General features: G+C 42.6%; 1 protein-coding gene across 1 annotated transcript; it reads left to right on the top strand.

The window, feature by feature from the left end:
• LOC125960224 (vascular endothelial growth factor receptor 1-like) lies at window positions 1–15,122 on the top strand. The gene is made up of 9 exons (XM_049693509.1): window positions 1–104; window positions 179–354; window positions 795–1,521; window positions 1,612–2,088; window positions 2,159–2,327; window positions 2,856–2,989; window positions 13,002–13,570; window positions 13,640–13,793; window positions 13,871–15,122. Exons 1-9 carry the CDS (start codon window positions 38–40, stop codon window positions 14,200–14,202), a joined length of 2,805 nt encoding a protein of 934 aa, XP_049549466.1. The 5' UTR covers window positions 1–37; the 3' UTR covers window positions 14,203–15,122.
• The last annotated feature ends 187 nt before the right edge of the window (window positions 15,123–15,309 follow it).

Genomic DNA, 15,309 nt, shown 5'->3' with positions numbered 1-15,309 from the left:
ACTGACGATCTACAATCCCACGGTATACGATTCCGGAATGTACACCGTAAATGCGACGGCTGGCTCGGTTCACTCTCATTTCAATATGCCTGTTTACGTTCCCGGTAAGCTTTGAACAGCAAATCATCCTTCCGATGTCCAATTGGGAATGCTAAATGCATGATTCTTTTTGTTTCAGAGAAACCGATCGCACATCTTAATGAGTCAAAGTTCGTGAAGCCGGGTGAAACAGTTGATTTCATGTGCCGTAGCATTGGCTGCCCGGTACCGGTGATTACCTTCATGTTTAAACCATGCCTGGAAGAGTCGTGGCAAAACTGTTCCATGGCGGATAAACTGGCGCATAATTGGAATGTAAGTAAAAGACCTATCACCCGTGCTCATGATTCTGATCTTGTAATCTACTCAAGACATTTTATTATGTGAGTGCGAATTCGTTGTGGTGCTTGCGCCTGCGATTAGCATTGTCACGTAACAATAACCGAAGTGAACTAATATCTGAGAAAATTTACCCCAACATTAGTCAATAATTTAAGACAACTAACCAGAACCAGCTCTATCAAATGGATTTGTTATCCCAATGCGCCATTACAGCCCGTGCTCCTGGAGGGAAAAGTAGGTGCAGAAGGAGCAAGTAAGACACTCTCTGGAAGCTTATCTGCAACCTTCTTCCCTTCTTACTTACTCTATGATAATTATTCGATAGCTATCTAAGCCATACATTTATGATCTTAAAAAATTTTTTTTAACTAATTGTCCCCTCTTCTCTTTCGTCCTCGTTGTCGTCTTGCTAGATGGTCAACTGTACAAATGAAACCTCGATCGCATCATCGTGCAACTACACATTTATCGCCAATCAGCCAGGAATCGTGTACTGTAAGGCGACCAACACTGAAGGAAGCGAAACCGTACAGACCAATCTGCTGGTGAGCGATCTACCCGCACCGATCGTTATGGAGCGGGTACACCCTAAGGAGATTGTAACCGTCGGCGATACAGTAACGTACGTTTGCTCGGCGCTTGTCTACAACTACACTAAAGAAATCATCTTTAAGCTCAATGGAAAAGAACTACATGATAGAGTCATTGTAACCTACTCAGCCAAATCGTTCGCCTGGGAAGCTCGGCTGACGATCGATAACGTAGCACGTGAACAATCTGGTGAAATCTCTTGCTACGTAAAGACCATCGATGGGGCGACGGAAAGTAACACCACTTACATGGACGTGCTAGTTCCGGTGGCTCCGAAGTTATTGTCGGAGAGCGAGGAGCAGAGTATGACTGTCGACACAACATCTATCATTGTTTTTGATTGCGATGTCATTGGAACGCCTGAGCCCGAAATAACATGGTTTAAGGATAACATGCCACTAGAAATAGAGAAAAATAACTCACGCATTCACCTTACCAGAACGGTTCTCACCTACGAATATATGAAACCAGATGAGCTCGGGTTGTATGAGTGTAGGGCAGAGAATAAGGAAGGCAAAATCATAAAATCCTGGAATGTTGATGTCCGCAGTAAGCTTCATTCATAATGCCGGGATACACATCAGTTTAATGGATGATTAACGTATGCTCTCTATTTCTCTCATTCAATCGCATTTCTAGCTGCTGTGGTGAAGAAGACCCTTATCTATGCCATCGTTGCGCTACTGCTACTGCTGATTATAGCGATTGTCCTCATTTCGTTGTTCTACTGCAAAAAAAAGAAGGAGGTGAAGGCCATGAAGGCAGCCGGTTTAGCCAATTTTGAGGAAGGTAATCTGAGGTGCTACAATCCCCACGTTGCGCTCGATGAACAAGCTGATCTACTTCCCTACAACTCGGAATACGAGTTCCCGCGAGACCGGCTCAAGCTCGGAAAGCAGCTCGGAACCGGGGCATTCGGTGTGGTTATGAAAGCGACGGCCACCGGTATCATGGGGAACAAAGGTGAAACAATTGTCGCGGTGAAGATGGTGAAGAAACAAACGGACAACGAGGTAATGCGAGCATTGATTTCGGAACTCAAGATCATGGTCCACCTGGGACAGCACCTTAATGTGGTCAATCTGCTCGGAGCCGTCACCAAGAACATTGCCAAACGTAAGTTCAAGATTCCTGTGCCTTAACACACCATCTATAGTAAAATGGATTTCGTGTCCACTTTTTACAGGCGCACTCATGGTTATCGTAGAGTACTGTCCATTTGGTAATGTCCAAAATTTCCTACTAAAAAGCCGACCACATTTTATCGACCAAATCAATCAGGAAACGAGTGAGATCGATCCGACGATCGAGAAGAACGAACTAAGGTGGTCTAAATGTGGTTACCAATACAATAGGTAAGGCAACTGGTTCCCCAACACTGCAAGCATGGTACACTCAACTGAATCTGATATTCGCAATTCACTGTCACTAAGAATACCATCTTAACAACATAGTCATCTTATCAATTCATTCTTAATCTCATCTACTAATGAAACTTTGAATTTCTGATTCCTATTTCTATCTTCTGCTATCCATTTTCTTGTTTCATCCTATGCGCTCTGTGTGGTCTTCTGTCCATGCGTAATGCTCCGTAATCCGTAATGCGTACCAACGTGTGTTACCTAACCTCATACCGGAACTGGGAAATCCTCATTGGAATTGTGTCTGTGTTTTTCGTTTGTGTTTCGATTATCCTTGTATGTGTTTGTATGGGTAATGCTTGCTGGGTGGTTGGTGGATCACTAATCACACTCACTGGGTCTGTTAACCGTGTTTCGGTAATGTAGCCAAGGCTTGAAGTACATAAATCTCTCGTTTTCCACAAACAACATCAACCATCATCCTCTTCAACATCCGACTGCTTTCTATCATAATCACATCAGCGGGACAACTCAACCTTACGCCGATCCGAAGAAACAACTCAACTCTAAGGGCTACATGCGCCACTCAGGAATGCAGAACATGGGTATGATCGATAGTTGCAACACTGAATCCACGGCTCTAACATCGATTGAAGGTAAGGAATCCGATTCATTTGCAAACCTTTTCTCAATACACCAAAAACGTTTAACCTCATGGCTATTTTGTATTTGCAGTGGAAGATCTGGACTCGATCATCCTGAATGAACCTTTTTGGCGAAAAGTTAGTACAATCAATACAACGGACCTGGTTTGCTGGGCCTCACAGATTGCTGCGGGTATGGAGTACCTAGCATCACGCAAGGTACTTCACGGTGATCTGGCTGCACGTAACATTCTTTTGTGCGAAGATAACGTGGTCAAAATTTGTGACTTTGGATTGGCGCGCTCGATGTACAAGAGCGATAACTACAAGAAGAAAGGCGAGGCACCGTTACCATTCAAGTGGCTAGCCCTCGAGTGCATCAGCGACAACGTGTTCAGTACATACTCCGATGTGTGGGCCTATGGCATCGTCCTCTGGGAACTGTTCTCCCTCGGCAAGGTTCCATATCCGGGCATGGAGGCAAACCAGGAGCTCTACAACAAGCTGCGCGATGGGTACCGGATGGATAAACCACAATTTTCGAACCACGATATTTATGACATTATGTTGAACTGCTGGAACGTCAAGCCAGACTCGCGACCAACGTTCCAAGATCTTAAGAGCCGATTTAATGCCATGCTTCCAGATGAGATGCGGGATGTAAGTAGCAACGCTGCGATTTGTCGAATCTCGTCAATCACACACGCTAACGATCTCATTGCATTGCAGCACTACATGGAACTCAACGAGCCTTATTTGGCGATGAATGCCGAGAAAATTGAACGAGGCGAGACGGACTATTTGGCCAATCTAGGACCACCAGAGGAGTTGGCTCCCTCTGCGCCAAACTACGTTAACGGTATAATCCTACCTTTGCCTCACAGTAAGTAATTTGGCTGCATCACAATTCCTTCCATCTTTGTCCAATTATCATTTCAATTAACTTTCAATTGCTTTCAGTCTCCGAAATACGCAAAGATAAAGACTATCTCAAAATGTCGGGAGCAAAGTCGGACTCAGACGACAGTCAGTTCGATTTCGCTAACTTCAGCAGCGAACGCCATTCTCCTACCATTCGCAACAATCTCGATACTAGTCCACCCAATGGCAGCAAACGACACAAGAAGAAGGGGCTCCCGGAGGAAATACCAATGCTGGATACCAATCGTCTTTCGGCGGTAGCCAATGGGTTCTACTCGGATGGAGAACAGGAAGCCATCAGCCCCAAACCGAGGGAACGCACTAGCAAACACAACCCCGAACCGGAGTACATAAACCTCAAGACTAGCAAAGGTCCTGCGATGCGGGGCGTTGGTAGCAAAGATGAGCTATCGAGCGCTAGTCAGGATGCCATCAGTAATCCCGGTTATATCGCGTTGAGTACGGTAGACGAGAAGCGATGCTAGTGGCAGTTACAGTAATAGTCACCCGAGGCAGACAAGACGCACAGCATTTCAGGACGTAACAAATGGAAGAGAACTGGACACTATTTTTGTAACAAACTTTACAGTTGTGCGTGCTGTGTTAGTGTACTCACTTTCTCTCTGAGTTGTCCAACGAAGAGCTAGATGACTGCGCATTGGCCGCAAAACAATGTACTATAGAATTTCATCTCTTAATTATTATGAATAAAATCAAAATAAACAAACAAAGATTTGTTTAATGTATTTAAGAAAACACTTGTAAAGTTCATTCATTTCAGCGAGCTTGTTGCTAATAGCTTCTGTTTCAACAGAAGTATAATATGAAATCCGCATTGTGTATGCAGGTCGTGAACTTATTAGAATAATATTGTACCGAAAAAACGACTTCCGAAGGTTTTGTCAATGCCGGAGGTTATCATAATTTATACACATGGTGAGATGTGGTTCGCAAAATGTAGAAATGTCGCAATTGTTTCTCATGTCTGAAACAAATCAATGAACAAACGAGCAACGAAACCATGATTATTTGGAAACTTGATTTCCCTATCAACATTGCATGCACCAATAAAAGCAATGAAATTTTTGAAACGGCTCTGAACTTTATTAGCGTTTGAACATGGATTGCATTGAGGTAAACTAAACATCTTTTATGTACCTAGAATTACGACGAAACAATTTAATTGATCTGTTAGTTAACCCTAACCTCTGTTTACCGTTAACTGAAAGTACTTTTATTTTGCTCAATCATTCAGATCTGGTCAATCATTCAGGATTCCAAAGATTTTTTTTCCCTTAAATTTGTTCATTTGAAAATATTCATGTGATTTACATGTATGTTGGATTTAAATGTGTTCAGCTATATTTTTTTCTCCTCAATAGTGTAAAGGTGTTTTTATAGCATTGCTGCTTATTGGTTTTTATGTCAATACGACACTATGTTTTTTTATTTGTGGCAGGAGCATATCGGCTAGCTGCTAGCTGCTCTAAAGATGTGAAAGTTGTTCACCGACTTTCCTACATACGTACCAGACAGAAAATATGGAACGATTATTAAAACAGTAGTCCATCTTCTTGGGAAGTGGAACGATATGCGTACATAAAGATTCGTCGACGATCAATTGTTGTCGACGAAGGTCATATTGTCAGCATATGCGCATGCGCCCGAGAAACAATTTAAACGCTAGCAGCATTATCAGATAGATAGGATCACTTAATTATTCCCTGTAAGTCAACATACCCGGATGTAAAGCTGCAACTATATGTGCGCAGCACGCGTCTCGCCTTTGTCTCATTATCGTTGCCACTGTTTAAACATCGCCTTCACTTCGTCCCGCCGCCAAAGCCAATCGTACAATGACTCTCGTAGCGAACCCGGCCTCCCGCAATGAGGATCCTCATAGGGATCGTGTCTGCAATCACACATACGGCCGCCAAGGATCAAGTAAGCCTTCTGACCCCTGACGTTTGGTCGGTGCCAAAGCTGCTGCTCATCCATTACCACCGCAATCTCCACGCCATCAACCGCTGGTCATGAGGGCTATGGTGTTGCTGGTAGCTATGAGTGTCCATCTGACGGAAAAGATCGATCACTATTGACTTACTTTGTTCAACTAGTTTGGTACTAGTTTGGTTTGTATTTCCTTACAAAAAAGCAACCGATTTGAGCTACTCACCAGTAAGTATGCAAACTCCGTCGGTAGATGAGAGGCATCTTCGTACCATTCGAGGTTTTCATTCTGCGAAAGTTGAGGCACGGCAGGTACCCGATTTCGCCTTCTCCTGGTGCCGAAGTCGTCATCGTTGACCCTTCGATACATTCGCGTTACCAATCTGAGTACGCCCGTTGCATTAGAATGCGTGTAAATAAAGTAAACTTTCATCGTGCTAATTCGCGCAAATCTCGCAATGGCGGTAACGGCTGGAATTTTGCTTGTAAAGAAATGATACCGTGCGTGCCGAATACGCCAGAATTGGAATGTGAAATAAGTATCAATATCTGTGTTTATGGAACATTGCAAATTTCTAACTATTCCCCAGCCTAGCTGTTAATTCATACATTGCGCTAGAAAGCAGCTTGCCAGCAGAAGTCTGCGTTAGTTAGCTGGGTCATCTCAGTCTTCTGCAACTGTTAGTCCAGTTAGTATCTTGTTTTTCGTGCTGCAGGTGTTATAATGGTTTAACTACAGTTCAGAGAGCCACTCTTGCTATCAGGATACTTTCCACACGCCATGATCAGTGGCCTTCAAAGGACAGCATAGGTGGTGAATAAGTGTATTTCATAATCAGCCATCAACAAATTCGATGCACACGCGTAAGGAGTTATTTTTTAACATTCGGACAGTTATTTATTGTCTATCATAGATGAACCGTTGCGACATATTATCGTATCGAGCTGGGGAATGTACAGTTCTCTAATTTCTGCTCAAACAAGCCGGAAATGCAGTGCGTGATGGGGGACGAGTGTGTATTTTTTTACTTCGGTGTTTTCAATTGGGGTTAATCGTTTATTCCTCAAAAGCTAGCGCTTAGTAGATGTGAGCACTCGTAGTGCTTCGAATCTTATTTTAAATGATCTTATTGCACTAGTCTCTTAAACCGTAATTTTACGTGAGACAACAGTCTCCAAAGAAAGGTTCTCTAAGCAGTTTAGTTATATTAAATGGAAATTCGAGACTATCTCGTTGCCTAACTGAAGCGTGTGTTCGGAGATATAAACAATTATGAGTGAAAGTCCAGAAAGCAACACAACACTAATCGTGATGTTCAAACAAATTCTTGTTCCTCATAGCGCTACTGTTGGTGTTGAGTGACAAGAAAATATTCCAGCAGTTGCCACGGCCAGTGCATAGTGCCGTGGAGGAGAACCAGAAGAGGAGCAGTGCAAATTAGAGAATTACATTAGCACCATCATGGGTAGAACAGCGACTGTGATATTAGTGTTTACGAGCATCGTTATTCTATCAGTGTTTCGACAAGCCTCGTTTGTGACAGGTAACATGACATTAGATACATATCTCCTATCCAACTCACGTCCATAATAGTTCTAATCATTTCCTGCAAAATCAAAATAAGATCAGAGAGCTTTGATTAGTATAAATATGTGTTCCGTTAGTATGTTCCGAATTGAAAGGACATGTAGTTTTGTTAGTAACTTACGGTGGGTTTGTGATGGTATAGTGCCGTAGACTCACAATCCACCGGATAGCTATACCAGATATGTATAAGTGGACGAAGAGTTCTTATGTTTCATGCGCTTTTATCGCCGCATGCATATTGCAATGAAATGCAAAGAAGCGCGAACTTCGGTTTCATGAAGCTCTATTTTATTTGATTACTCAAATGAAGGAGCAACTCATAAAACAATCCGCTGTTCGCGGCTGCTTGCTTAACACTGTTTTCCTTATCATTTTCTAATAATGTGCCCTCCTGCGCGTACGCACAGGTACGCGCAGGAGAGCCTCTTACGGTTGCGCACGAGCCCTATCGATAATCCCGTTACCGATATCGGGACTATCGGTAACACATATAATCAGTCCGAATCCGATGATACTGTTATATAACATGGGTAAAATGTCGGTTGCTCCATAATACGAATGTCAGCTGGATTCTGCAAGTGGTGTATGAAGATTTATCATGCGAAATTATTGGTTTTGAAACTAGTACAGATGAGCGCGAAGACAGATACAAACATAAAACTCCATTACTTAACCGAGTAGTTACTCTCTATATTATCTATGTCTTGCACTTCTGTTCTGTCGTCTCTTACTGGATCTTTTTCTATCGCTTTTCAATGTTAATTGCCGCTAAATGTTTGTTGAAAATAATAATTCGTTCTTCATTTCCGTTTCCTTTTATGTGCTCAAAACATAGATGTTTTCTTCAGGTTATTCATATTCTTGCTATCTAGCATGTATACGTAGTGTCAGTCAGTAGAATTCAGCCAACTATTCTGCGTATGCAGCTAGTGTTCTACTTTCATACGGGGCTCTCAACAGTCCTTCCCGTACTGCGTCTTGGAACATACTTTCACACACGAACGACACACGATTTTGAAAACTTTTCACGATTCTAATTACGAGGATGAATCAATCGAGACTTTTCGTCCTACGGTCACAAAAATCAAGATAGAACGTTCTCGCTTTTTGAGTTGTTGGGTTGGTTTGTCAGGAATATGAAAAGCGCCCCGGATCGCTTCCTTGACGCTCCCAGTGTCCACAGTAATAATTTTTCTGCATGAGGTACCTTCGTCATTTGCGCAAAATATTTTAATTAAGTTTCTCGCCGTAGAAGGCGTAAAACTGATCGAAATCTTAAGGAGATCCACTGCATACCTCCGGAAAGAAACACTGTCGTGAGCGTGAGTGGTTGCATAGCTTAAAAAATCTTTTCGGGTCGTAATCGTGTTGAATATGAGAGCCACAACCGCAGACCTCGCACCAGCCTAAGAACGCATAACATTTAATCCTTTAGACGGCTTACTGAGAATGACAGATGTCGTATCACTACAGGACAATTAATGCGAACGATTCTTGTAATGATTTAAGTGAGATCCAACTTGCATGGAGCAACTGAGGTGAGAAAAATTGGAACACTCCCGTTACAGTCCTGACCTGTTACCCTGTGGCTTTCATGTGTTTATCTCTCTCAAGGAAATTTTGGGAGACAAAAGATTCAACAATGATACTGAGGATAAAACCTCATTTGCCCAATTGGCAGCAAACACGACCAACATCTTTCTACAAGAAATATATTAAAAAGCTGCCTATCCGCTGGAAAAAATGTGTTTCGGAATCAGGGGATTATGTCGAAAAATAAAAAAAAACATTTTGTGCGTTTAAACTAAAAATAAATTTGCTAAAAATAAAGTCTCGTTTATATTTGATTCACGCTCGTACAAAGTGGTGGTTCCGGGTTTGATTAATTGTCAGTTGCACCTTTGTTCTACTAAACCTTGTGCAACTAAATAATAACCTTATATCAACTGTACAAAGTACCCTTATGCGTGATAAGTAACTCACTGGATCGTTTAAATGACTAGCTGTTTGTTATAGTTGTTTTGTCTATTCGTTATTTGAACTTTAATCTTTTGTGAATAATATATTCGTGTTTATGCGATTTACTGTGTCATTTTTTATGGACCGAGATATGTCATCTTCATCTTCCATTACATTGTGCAGCGGTTGCCGAATCGTCCATCGAAAGCGGCGTACCGCTACAAAACTCCATTGTCCCAGACTTTTTGACTCTGAGTGACGAGAACAAATTACCCAAAATCGAATATAGACTCCACGAAGACAAAATAGCACGGCCGATTAATATCATCATACAGTATCGATCGTACCCCCGCAACATCACCGCATACTGGACGAAGGATAATGATAAGGAGCTGACCGAGACCACCCACGGCAGAAAATACAAGATTTTTAAAACCGAGAAGGACCTAAGACTGACGATCTACGATCCCATGGTTAACGATACCGGAATGTACACCGTAAATGCGACGGCTGGCTCGGTTCACTCTCATTTCAATATGCCTGTTTACGTTTTTGGTAAGCTTTGAACAGCAAATAATCCTTCCGATGTCCAATTGGGAATGCTAAATGCATGATTATTTTTGTTTCAGAGAAACCGATCGCACATCTTGATAAGCCCAAGCTCGTGAAGCCAGGTGAAACAGTTGATTTCATGTGCCGTAGCATTGGCTATTCGGTACCAGTGATATCCTTCATGTTTAAACCATGGATGGAGGTCTGGTGGCGAAACTGTTCCAGGATGGCTAGCTCGGCATCGGATAAATGGGATGTAAGTAAAAGACCTTTCACCTGTGCTCATGATTCTGCACTTGTAATCTACTCAAGTCATTTTATTATGTTAGTGCGAATTCGTTGCTGTGCTTACGCCTGCTATTAGCATTGTCACGTAACAATAACTGAAGTGAACTAATATCTGAGAAAATTTACCCCAACATTAGTCAATAATTTAAGACAACTAACCCAAACCAGCTCTATCAAATGGATTTGTTATCCCAATGCGCCATTACAGCCCGTGCTCCTGGAGGAAAAAGTAGGTGCAAGAAGGAGCAAGTAAGACACTCCCTGGAAGCTTATCTGCAACCTTCTTCCCTTCTTACTTACTCTATGATAATTATTCGATAGCTATCTAAGCCATACATTTATGATCATAAATTTTTTTTTAACTAATTGTCCCCTCTTCTCTTTCTTCCTCGTTGTCGTCTTGCTAGATAGTCAACTGTACAAATGAAACCTCGATCATCGCATCATCGTGCAACTACACATTTATCGCCAATCAGCCAGGAATCGTGTACTGTAAGGCGACCAACACTGAAGGAAGCGAAACCGTACAGACCGATCTGCTGGTGAGCGATCTACCCGCACCGATCGTTGTGGAGCAGGTACACCCTAAGGAGATTGTAACCGTCGGCGATACAGTAACGTACGTTTGCTCGGCGCTTGTCTACAACTACACTAAAGAAATCATCTTTAAGCTCAATGGAAAAGAACTACATGATAGAGTCATTGTAACCTACTCGGCCAAATCGTTCGCCTGGGAAGCTCGGCAGACGATCGATAACGTAGCGCGTGACCAATCTGGTGAAATCTCTTGTTACGTAAAGACCATCGATGGGGCGACGGAAAGTAACACCACTTACATGGACGTGCTAGTTCCGGTGGCTCCGAAGTTATTGTCGGGGAGCGAGGAGCAGAGTATGTTTGTCGACACAACGTCTATCATTATTTTCGATTGCGATGTCATTGGAACGCCTGAGCCCGAAATCACATGGTTTAAGGATAACATGCCATTAGAAATAGAGAAAAATAACTCACGCATTCACCTTACCAGAACGGTTCTCACCTACGAATATATGAAACCAGATGAGCTCGGATTGTATGAGTGTAGGGCAGAGAATAAGGAAGGCAAAATCATAAAATCCTGGAATGTTGCTGTCCGCAGTAAGCTTCATTCATAATGCCGGGATACACATCAGTTCAATGGATGATTAACGTATGCTCTCTATTTCTCTCATTCAATCGCATTTCTAGCTGCTGTGGTGAAGAAGACCCTTATCTATGCCATCGTTGCGCTGCTGCTACTGCTGATTATAGCGATTGTCCTCATTTCGTTGTTCTACTGCAAAAAAAAGAAGGAAGTGAAGGCCATGAAGGCAGCCGGTTTAGCCAATTTTGAGGAAGGTAATCTGAGGTGCTACAATCCCCACGTTGCGCTCGACGAACAAGCTGATCTACTTCCTTACAACTCGGAATACGAGTTCCCGAGAGACCGGCTCAAGCTCGGAAAGCAGCTCGGAACCGGGGCATTCGGTGTGGTTATGAAAGCGACGGCCACCGGTATCATGGTGAACAAAGGTGAAACAATTGTCGCGGTGAAGATGGTGAAGAAACAAACGGACAACGAGGTAATGCGAGCATTGATTTCGGAACTCAAGATCATGGTCCACCTGGGACAGCACCTTAATGTGGTCAATCTTCTCGGAGCCGTCACGAAGAACATTGCCAAACGTAAGTTCAAGATTCCTGTGCCTTAACACACCATCTATAGTAAAATGGATTTCGTGTCCACTTTTTACAGGCGAACTCATGGTTATCGTAGAGTACTGTCCATTTGGTAATGTCCAAAATTTCCTACTAAAAAGCCGACCACATTTTATCGACCAAATCAATCAGGAAACGAGTGAGATCGATCCGACGATCGAGAAGAACGAACTAAGGTGGTCTAAATGTGGTTACCAATACAATAGGTAAGACAACTGGTTCCCCAACACTGCAAGCATGGTACATTCAACTGAATCTAATATTCGCAATTCACTGTCACTAAGAATACCTACGGCCTACATGCATTCAGCGATTGAATTATAGCTAACATCACTTTACAGCCTTTATAAAGCACTGGAATAATCACCTAATATCATATTAACAACATAGTCATCTTATCAATTCATTCTTAATCTCATCTACTAATGAAACTTTGAATTTCTGATTCCTATCTTCTGCTATCCATTTTTCTTGTTTCATCCCATGCGCTCTGTTTAGTCTTCTGTCCATGCGTCCATGCTCCGTAATCCGTAATGCGTACCAACGTGTGTTACCTAACCACATACCGGAACTGGGAAATCCTCATTGGAATTGTGTCTGTGTTTTTCGTTTGTGTTTCGTTTATCCTTGTATGTGTTTGTATGGGTAATGCTTGCTGGGTGGTTGGTGGATCACTAATCACACTCACTGGGTCTGTTAACCGTGTTTGGGTAATGTAGCTAAGGCTTGAAGTACATAAATCTCTCGTTTTCCACAAACAACATCAACCTTCATCCTCTTCAACATCCGACTGCTTTCTATCATAATCACATCAGCGGCACAACTCAACCTTACGCCGATCCGAAGAAACAACTCAACTCTAAGGGCTACATGCGCCACTCAGGAATGCAGAACATGGGTATGATCGATAGTTGCAACACTGAATCCACGGCTCTAACATCGATTGAAGGTAAGGAATTCGATTCATTTGCAAACCTTTTCTCAATACACCAAAATGAGGTTAACCTAATGCGTATTTCGTATTTGCAGTGGAAGATCTGAACTCGATCATCCTGAATGAATCATTTTGGCAAAAAGTTAGTACAGTCAATACAACGGACCTGGTTTGCTGGGCCTCACAGATTGCTGCGGGTATGGAGTACCTAGCATCACGCAAGGTACTTCACGGTGATCTGGCTGCACGTAACATTCTTTTGTGCGAAGATAACGTGGTCAAAATTTGTGACTTTGGATTGGCGCGCTCGATGTACAAGAGCGATAACTACAAGAAGAAAGGCGAGGCACCGTTACCATTCAAGTGGCTAGCCCTCGAGTGCATCAGCGACAACGTGTTCAGCACATACTCCGATGTGTGGGCCTATGGCATCGTCCTCTGGGAACTGTTCTCCCTGGGCAAGGTTCCATATCCGGGCATGGAGGCAAACCAGGAGCTCTACAACAAGCTGCGCGATGGGTACCGGATGGATAAACCACAATTTTCGAACCACGATATTTATGACATTATGTTGAACTGCTGGAACGTCAAGCCAGACTCGCGACCAACGTTCCAAGATCTTAAGAGCCGATTTAATGCCATGCTTCCAGATGAGATGCGAGATGTAAGTAGCAACGCTGCGATTTGTCGAATCTCGTCAATCACACACGCTAACGATCTCATTGCATTGCAGCACTACATGGAACTCAACGAGCCTTATTTGGCGATGAATGCCGAGAAAATTGAACGAGGCGAGACGGACTATTTGGCCAATCTAGGACCACCAGAGGAGTTGGCTCCCCCTGCACCAAACTACGTTAACGGTATAATCCTACCTTTGCCTCCCAGTAAGTAATTTGGCTCCATCAAAATTCCTTCCATCTTTGTCCAATTATCATTTCAATTAACTTTCAATTGCTTTCAGTCTCCGAAATACGCAAAGATAAAGACTATCTCAAAATGTCGGGAACAAAGTCGGACTCAGACGACAGTCACTTCGATTTCGCTAACATCAGCAGCGAACGCCATTCGTCTACTATTCGCAACAAAGTCGATACTAGTCCACCCAATGGCAGCAAACGACACAAGAAGAAGGGGCTCCCGGAGGAAATACCAATGCTGGATATAAATCCGACCGAATCGGAACCGAGGGAGCGCACTAGCAAACCCATCTTTGAACCAGAGTACATAATCCTCAAGACTAGCAAAGAACCTGAGATACGGGGCGTTGGTTGCAATGATGAGCTAGCACAATGAGTATGGTTGACGAGAAACGCTTCTAGTGGAAGTCTTCTGAAGTCTTCTGAAGCAAACAAGACGTACAGCATTTCTCATCAGTGTTTCGGTGACGTGCAGTAGAACCCGATTTTTGAAGTAGCTGGCCGGCAATCTACACCCTCATACCCTCATACCTTGCAATACTCGGACGTTAGTTATCCAGCTGGCGTTGTTTAAAGAATTTTTTATTATCTTCTTTTAGCAGGACATTACCGGATCGCTCGTGGGTCTTTGCATACATGCCTTTATGCACGTTATGAATGATTCTCATAAGTGAAATGTATGATTCATGAGAAACAAACCTCTCAGATCACAAGCCAGTGGGGTTTACCCCGTCGGCAAACGCCACACAGCCAACTCACTATGGAAACATAATGGGGTCCGCACGCGGCGCAGTGTTGACTATGGTTTGGGATTTGCCTAACCGTGAATATTGCTAGAACAATGCACAATATCAGCTCCTATGTATTTTCGTCATTTGTTTTATGAGGCTAGTCATTGTATTTTTTAACATATGTAATCAAGGTTACTATAATAATAACCGTATGTTTAAGTTTTTGGCAGCAAATTGGTAAGCAACAATATATACGTGCATATACGCATGCTGTTTATCAATTATTTCGATGATTATGATGGTTTTTTGTTGGTCCCATACACCATTCTTCGAAGAACTTTGGTCAGTTATGTGCAAGTATGTGGCGAGTGCAGTTCCATTTCGTAAGCCGTTCAACATATTTTTTTTGGTGCCGAACACATTTTAATATAAAGTAAAATTGAAGTATTGACATCCTATAAGGAGTGAGAATCGTGTAAAATACAGCTAGTGCTGATGCCAAAACCCATTATTGTTTTGCTGTTATATACGTCATCCTACTGTTCAATAAAGTTAATTAATGAATGGGCTTTTTCAAGTGTTAGAGCTATTGTGTTACGGTCCACAATTTGCAAGACTTCAGTCATAAAGCAGGAAATCTTTGGAGAAGTGTCAAGATATGAAAAGGATTCAAGGCGAAAAGCACAGATTAGAGGCAATTGCATTACTTGCTATGAGTCTACTCACAGTGATACTTCTACAGCATGAATGTC

This window comes from Anopheles darlingi, chromosome 2 (assembly GCF_943734745.1).
Source record: "Anopheles darlingi chromosome 2, idAnoDarlMG_H_01, whole genome shotgun sequence".
Taxonomy (NCBI): Eukaryota; Metazoa; Arthropoda; class Insecta; order Diptera; family Culicidae; genus Anopheles; species Anopheles darlingi.
The sequence above is the reverse complement of the archived record's forward strand: the minus strand, read 5'-3'. Positions and strand labels throughout refer to the sequence as shown.

Bases quoted from the DNA above. Each gene is read 5' to 3' on its own strand.
- LOC125960224 (XM_049693509.1), top strand. From the start codon at position 38: ATGTACACCGTAAATGCGACGGCTGGCTCGGTTCACTCTCATTTCAAT. The intron at 355-794 runs GTAAGTAAAAGA...TCGTCTTGCTAG, and splicing joins AACTGGCGCATAATTGGAAT to ATGGTCAACTGTACAAATGA. The intron at 1,522-1,611 runs GTAAGCTTCATT...TCGCATTTCTAG, and splicing joins CTGGAATGTTGATGTCCGCA to CTGCTGTGGTGAAGAAGACC.